The sequence below is a fragment of the Bison bison genome, unplaced genomic scaffold (genome assembly GCF_000754665.1).
Source record: "Bison bison bison isolate TAMUID 2011002044 unplaced genomic scaffold, Bison_UMD1.0 scf7180017864213, whole genome shotgun sequence".
Lineage (NCBI taxonomy): Eukaryota > Metazoa > Chordata > Mammalia > Artiodactyla > Bovidae > Bison > Bison bison.
In genome coordinates, this window is record NW_011494785.1 from 3700349 (window position 1) to 3707891 (window position 7543).

General features: G+C 58.7%; 1 protein-coding gene across 1 annotated transcript in view; it reads right to left on the reverse strand.

The window, feature by feature from the left end:
• The window catches only part of LOC104992233 (WAS protein family homolog 1-like), a 16041-nt gene that overhangs the window by 1110 nt on the left and 7388 nt on the right, over window positions 1–7543 (reverse strand). The window contains 8 exon segments of the mRNA XM_010845014.1: window positions 324–482; window positions 887–1051; window positions 1145–1226; window positions 1228–1347; window positions 1505–1640; window positions 1846–1982; window positions 2119–2265; window positions 2473–2584. Coding sequence (XP_010843316.1) covers window positions 324–482; window positions 887–1051; window positions 1145–1226; window positions 1228–1347; window positions 1505–1640; window positions 1846–1982; window positions 2119–2265; window positions 2473–2584 — 1058 coding nt within the window.

Consider the following 7543-nt stretch of genomic DNA (forward strand, 5'->3'; position numbering starts at 1 on the left):
GGGGTCCCCGTCCGGTGCTCAGAAGCACAGTGGGGATGACTCAGGGCTGGGATCCCAGAGCACGGCTGCTTTGGGCCCAGATGTGGCATCTGTCAGCACTGGATGCACAGCTGACGTAGCCTGGAGCCTCAAGGGGCCTCGAGAAGTGGGACACAGCCAGGTCCCCGTCTCTAAAAATATCCCTAGTCCCTGTTTCCTTGGACAATTGGCCGAGTCTAAGCAGGCTCCACCACCGGGCAGGAGGGGCCCACACACGCCGGGGCAGCCTGCACGGCCCCTGGAGACGCGGGCAGAGCGCCCTCCTGCAGCGGGTCCAGACTCACCTTGCTCCTGCTCCTTCTGCTTCTTCTTCTCCAGCTTGCGCTCCTTGACACTGCGGAGCTTGGCCTTGCCGATGCCCCCGGCCTGGCGGATGGACTCTAGCAGAGTGGCCCGGCCACTGGAGGGGTCAACCACTTCCTTGGGCGCTCCCTGGACCGGGGCTGAAGGGTGGAAGGTGCGAAGAAGAAAGGCTGCTGGGGTGGAGCCAGGCTGTGGGCCAGCACCACCCAGGGTAGGTGCCGAGGTAGCCTGGGAGACACACCACTGAAGGGTGTGTCTTCACACGCAGGGACTCTCGCTGTATTTTCCATGGTTACTAGCAGCCCTGTCACTGGTTCAAGGGGAATGGGGGTCCAGGCTCCCTCTACCCGGAAGGTTAGAATTTCAGGGCCCCACAGATACCGTTCGGAACCACTACTCTATGAACTTGGGAAAATGTGATTTTGAAATCGGAACTATTCTGAAAATCTAGAATTGATGACCACTTAAGCTACAGAAACCCCTCCAGGGATCCAGAAGTTGGAGGCGCCCCTCCCCCACCCACATGCCCCAGGACTGCCCCTACCTGAAGGGGATGCACCCCCGCTGTCGTCCCCCCTGGCGGGCTGTCCTGGTGGGGCCTGTGGCGGGGGCGGAGGTGGGGGGACACTCATCAGCACGGCTGGAGCTGGGGGAGGCGGGGGAGGTGGCGGGGGCGGTGGGCGTGCCGTCAGCACCCCATCCTCGAGGTCTGGGACAGAAATCGAGAGTGTCAGGTACCTTAGGAGGCAAGAGGCTGAGCAGGGCAGCGCCCACCCCAGTCCGTCCCCAGCTCTTGGCCCACCTGGCTTGAAGGGCTGGGCCACCTCCGTGTGGAAGGTGGGCAGCTCGGGAATGGCGCCAGGGGCAGAGGGGGCGATGCCAGGGGCCCAGATCCGCGCTGTACATGAGGTCGTCGGCCACGCCTGGCAGGTCAGGCAGGTAGGACGGTACGTCGATGTCTGGCACCTGGCCCAGGTCGGGCACGTAGAAGTAGTTCTCTGGGACCTGTGGGTTTGGGAGGGTGAGGGGAGCCAGGGAACGGGCCTTGGAGGTTCCCAGGCCCCCAAGCACAGCTGGGCAGGTAGGGGGCTCATCAGACCCCTGGTCCAGACAACACTGGGGGACCACACCTCCCCCACACCCAGGCATTGTCTCCGTCCACCTGCCGCTCCAGCTGCTCTCTCCTGCTGATGGACAAAGGGGCATCGAACAGCTTCTCCTCTGTCTCGGCCCCCAGCATCACGTGGGTCTTGGTGACAGCACCGGCCAGGGGGTCCAGGAAGACGTACTTCTTGTACCTGGAGAAGGCAGAGGGCAGGGGATGCAGCGCCTGTGCTCGGCCCTCGGGCTGGACCACCCTTCTCACATCGCTAGGGCCACAGCTCAAGTCAGGATTATGGCCTCCCAGGCCTTACGAGCTTCCTGGTTCCCGGGCCATAGACTTCTGCTGCACCCGAGCCTGGACACCCCCCGGTCCCCCGCCCCCCCCGCCCCCCACCTCACAGGTTCTCGGTGGTGTTGAAGAGCAGCAGGGAGCTGACAGAGCTGATGTTGCTGGGGAGCCCGCCCAGCCCTTCCTCAGCCTCGTCTTCAGGCTCCGGCTTGGTGTTCACACACACGGGGAAGAATTTCAGCTTCTCCTGGGGTGTGGGGAGATGGGAATTGACTGAGGGAGGCAAGTTTCGGCTCCAGGCCAAAGTGCTCCCCCCACTCCCCCAGCAGTCAGAATCCTCTGGGGCCTCAGTTCCCCCCAGGGTGCAGGGCACCCCCGTAGACCTGCAGGGCCCGCTCGTCCAGGGGGCGGTGCTTGCTCTGGATCCTGTGGCGGGGACGCCTCTGCAGGCCGGGGTCCTGGGCCCCCATGAAGATGGAGCCGTACTCCTGCAGGCGCTCAGGGGCAGGGTACTTGGCGCTGGAGAACACCTGTGGACACAGGGCGTCTGGTCACTCCTGCTGGGGCCTGAGAAGCTCCAGCCATCCTGGGTTTGGGGTGGAGGGATTGTGGGCAGGAGGAAACATGAGGGGTAGCGGAAGCAGGGACCCAGCAGCTTCAGAGGCATGGGGAGAGGGGAAAGAAGAGGACTTTGGGGACCACCAATCAGCCAGAGAACAGAGCTACACGCTTGCTACCTTGATGGCTTTCTTGCTGCCCTTGATCTTCTCGATCTTGGCCTGGGCCAAGGACACCCTCTCCCCGATGGCCTGCAGCTGACTCCGGCTGAGCTCTACTCGCTGGGAGATCCTGCCACCAAAAAAAAAAAGGCAAAACAAAAACTAATAACCAGGGCTGGAGGCTCCTCCCCAAGCCCCTGCAGCCTCTGGCCCCCCTTCTGTTTCCAACAGCAAACAGGCGAACGAGGACTCGGGTAAGGGCTTGTGCCTGAATTTTGTGTTTTGGCCACGCCCCACACATGCAGGATCTTAGTACCCGACCAGGGATTGAACCCATGCCCCTGCAGTGCAGACACAGTCTTAACCCCTGGACCGCTAGGGAAGCCCTCAGGTAAGGGCTCTTAAAACAGCAATATGCTGCTTGTCAGGGCTGATCCTGGAACTGCCCAAGTGCCCTCGATCAGGACCATCCAATCTGAACGGTCTGGGAACAGACTATATTCCGTTCCCTGGAGCTCTGGGCAGGGACAGGCAATCACCCTGGCACCAAGCTGGCACCTGTACGTGCCACCTGAAAGGATACAGTGCCCACCCACCAGGGCTTTCATTCTCAGGCCCAGGTGAGCAGAGACAGAATCTTCATGACTGACATGGAGGAAGAGCTTAGCGAGGCTGAGCAACAGGCCAGACTGGCCCTGATTCCAGTCCCAGAGCTGTCCATAAGGAACCGCCTGACTCAGGGCAGGCGGCTCTGGGTAAACCCTAGTCCCCATTGAGGTTCTCACAGCTGTGGGTGGGCTGCCAAAGGGCTGTCCCTCCCCTTGCCAGGATTAGCGGGCTCCAGCAACAGGGTACCCTTTTAGTTCCTGAATATGCCCAACGCTGCCTTGTCATACGGCCCAGCCGTCTCCCCACACGGCTGGTCCTTCACTCCACTCAGCCCCTGGCCAAAGCCTCCTGGAGACAGAGTTTAAAACTCACTGTCACTTTCCAACCCCTAGCAGGCTCTATTGTTACACACTGCCACCTGTCACCATCACAGAGACATCATTTTGCCAACAAAGGTCTGCAGAGTCAAAGCTATGGTTTTTCCAGTAGTCATGCAGGGATGTGAGAGCTGGACCATAAAGGCTGAGCACCAAAGAATTAATGCTTTCCAACTGTGGTGCTGGAGAAGACCTTTGAGAGTCCCTTGGACTGCAAGGAGATCAAACCAGTCAATCCTAAAAGAAGTCAATGTTGAACTGATGCGAAGAGCCAATGCACTGGAAAAGACCCTGTTGCTGGGAAAGACTGAGGGCAAGGGGAGAAGGGGGTGACAGAGGATGAGATGGCTGGATGGCATCAGTGACTCCATGGATGTGAGTTTGCGCAAACTCGGGGAGGTAGTGAAGGACAGGGAAGCCTGGCATACTGTAGTTCATGAGGTCGCAAAGATTGGACATGACTTAGCAACTGAACAAGAACCACCTGTCGCCACGTGTCTCCTGCCTGGGGGCTCCTGCACTTGGGGCTCTGTTCTCTGCTGTGTTCCCAGCACGTGGCACTGTGCCGGGCACCTGAAGGGCCCCTCTGTGGTCACTGAATGGCCAACACCACATGCCCCAAGGTAAATGCACACGCACCTCACTTTCACTATTCAGCAGCACAAGGTTCTTCTCACTTCCCAGGAGCCCCAGCCCACCCCACCAGGGTGCCCTCTGCCCAAGAGCCCCCCTACCTCCAGGAACACCAGCCCCTGACCACGGCCACAGCTGGTGGATGGCAGAAGGGCCCGCGGTCTCTGGTCAGAGACCACATGGCGAGGGAACTCAAGGACTTTTTACCAGCCCTCATCAGCCAGTTTCACAAGCCCAGGGTCTCCACCCCGATGAAGTCTCCTTGATTACTCCTGTGGCCGCTCGTGTGCAGGGGCTTGGGGACGCATAGGATGGGCTCCAAGCATGTACCCAAACCAGCTTAGTTTTCCTTGACAGGCTGGTCTGAGTGGGGCAGCAACGCATACCAGAACAAAAGGCACAGCTTCCTTCCAGGAGATATGGAACCAGTGACCTGTCTGGGGCCACTTTCTGGCAGGGAGGACGGGTTCTCTACTTGCACACAGGCCATCTCCTCTAGTTCCCAGCTCAGCCCCATGCTGCTGGGGGATGAAGCAACCTCAGAGTTAACGTAACGGCGGCATAGAGGGTGGACGTCAGAACTGGACACAGACAGAGCCTGCTCTCTGTCTGATTTCTCACAGTTGCAGACATCAAGCTTAACAGTGAGCCCTGGCAAATTTCTGGAATGGATTATTAAATACAGGGTCCTGAGAAATCTGAAATGGAAGAGGTGGATCCCCGGGGCCAGCACTGTTCTAAATTTACAGCGTTTTCTGACAGGGTTATTAGCCTGCTGTATGAGGGGAAAAACCTTACACAGTACAGCCTGAGTCAGCAAGGATGCTGATGGCTTCTCACAAAGTCCTGTGGACGAGATGGAGCTGGGGGCTGGACAAGAGCACACATAGGAAAAATCAGAGCGAGCCAGGGAACAGCAGCACCTGGAAGGCACCGTGGGCTGATTTCAGTCGTGAACAAAGGTCTCTGGAAGGGCCTCGCACAGCTCACCTAGTGCTTGATGAGGAAGCTGGGGTATCCAGTGAGAAGGCCCCCAAAAGGTCTGCATGGCGGAATCAAGACCCACGTGAGCTGAAAGGCCAGGAAAGGTGACACTGATACAGAATGACTATGAAGCTCAGCACTCAGGCTTAAAAAGCCAAGTGCACAAACGCAGCGGACAGAGGTTGAGCAGGAGTTCAGGTGAAGGAGGACCTGACGACTTTGGTCACCTAGGCGCTAATGGCAACCTGGACTAAGGAAGTGAGTGCGTGGAGCACACGGCACCATGTTCCTTTCCCACCTTCTTTCAACAAACAGGACGTCCACTCTCTTGGAGGCACGGCAGAGGAAGCAGAGCCCTGGATTCATGAGCTCATCTCCTGGACATCCCACTCACCCACAGCCGTGTCCCCTTCAAACCAGGTCCACACGTTAAAAGGACCCTGAATTCCCTTCCGGGCTACAGGCTCTGCCTGAGTCACGGTTGCATCACTAGCACCTGGGACAGCGCCTGACCTGGAACACAGCAGCTAGGTAAGACGTGACGAGGTAACGAACGTCCAGAGGAGGGTGAGGAGCAAGGTGAGCAGTGAGAAGCTCACATCATACAAGGTAAGTGAAGGACATTCGGTCTAAAGATGAGATGACTTTGAGAATGTAACTCCCTTCAGATAGCAGAAGACCTCAAGTGCTGTCAGGTGGGAAAGCAATTGTCACTGCAGAGAGTGGGTGCATCAGAGTCCGCAGTGGCGGTGGCAGTGGGTGTGACATGGACGCAGACCTCAGTGCTGCAGAGGAAAGCATCCCCGTAAAGATGAGATGACTGAGAATGTAACTCCCTTCCGATACCAGAAGACCGTCAGTGCTGTCAGGTGGGAAAGCAATTGTCACTGCAGAGAGTGGGTGCATCAGAGTCCGTGGCGGGGGGAGGAGCAGTGTGTGTGACGCGGATGCAGACCTCAGTGCTGCAGAGGAGAACGTCCTCGTAAACCACTGTCTGGCCTGGGAAGCCATCAGACTCCAGCCGGATGCCCACTGTCGGGGTGCTCCGGGGTGGACTCCTGTGAGGGACAGGACAGAAGATGAAATTCCCAGAGTTCTATTCTTATCTAAGTAATGTCCTGCTTGTTGCAAAGGCCTCAGGCAGCCCAGTCTCAGACCAAGGGTGAGAGAAGAGGTTTCAGCTGGCGGGTCATCTCTCCTGATGGCAGGGACAGGCTGGAAGGCAGTGTTGGGAAGGAAGGCCTGCAGGGGCACGTGGGGTGGGGCCCGAGAACCAGGACTGATCAGCAACATCCACTGTGAACAAGACGGTGCCAAGAGGGTGGCTTGTTTGTTCCTCATCTAGACCCCACGGCTCAGCTTCCAGGCTCATCCCTGCAGCTGCGTCCGCACAGTGTCACCAGGACCCCAGCAGGGAGGGGCAGGCTCAGCGGGTCTGCTCAGAGCCTGGGGCAGAGAGAAATCAGGCAACACACGCCTGTTTCCAAGGAGACAGACAGCTGCCATGTCCCCAAGCCCTGGGGACAGGAGCAGTATGGCCGTGGGCAGGTCACTTAACTGGTCCATGTCCCATCTTCTTCAGATGAGAAGCAAAGCTAGTAACTTCTACATCGGAGAGCTGCCGTAAAGGTCAAAGTCAGTGATGTGTGTCTCATGACCCAGACAAGCCAACAAGTCCCCAGAACATGGTCAACACCTGCCTGGACCACTCACAGACTGGGTGGGGTGAGGGGCCCCAGGCAGTGCTGAGTAGACCCGGAGAAGAACATTCCAGACTCCAGACAAGGACACGGCACACTGCAAGGGAGCACCGTGGAGGGCAGAGAGTTCCTCTGCCAGGGCCTGGGGCGTGAGGCGATCAAGGTCAACGAGGCCCCCAGGGGGCCAGGACAGCGCCTGGGCTGCCTGTCCCATCACCTCCGAAGCTGAAGCTGATCCCCACAACCCTCTGTGGAGATCGCCTATGGAGCCAGGCAGGCCCAGGGCTCCCTTGGGGCTGCTGATGCTCCCAGCATCATACCAGTCAGCTGCTGGTGGGGGGCGGGGGAAGACCCCCAGCCCTAACTGCCACTTCCCTCCCCTCCCCAGAACCCCGCCATCAGCCCTCTGAGCAGCTCTTGCTTTCCCCTGGATCTTCTCCACTAGCTAGGGTAATTAAGAGCGATCTGCTAATTATGCAGGCGGCTGATTGAGGCCTCCTAACCCTAGGAGGCACCAGGTGCCAATTGGGGGGAGGAGGGGAGCATGGAGGAAGGGGAGAGGATGGAGGAAGTGAGGAGGAAGAGAGGGGAGGGGAGGTGGTGGGGGGAAGGAAGAAAAGACAAGGGAAAAGCTCTGCAGAGGGCAAGTGGTCAGGCTGGGGCCGCCGGAAGGGCCGTCTCGAAACCCGCCGTTCACACAGTCCACTGCACTCCTCCTGCAGCCCCTCTGCACGTCATCTAAGTCATGTGGAGCAGGTGACGTCTCTGGGTAGCTATTTTGGGGCT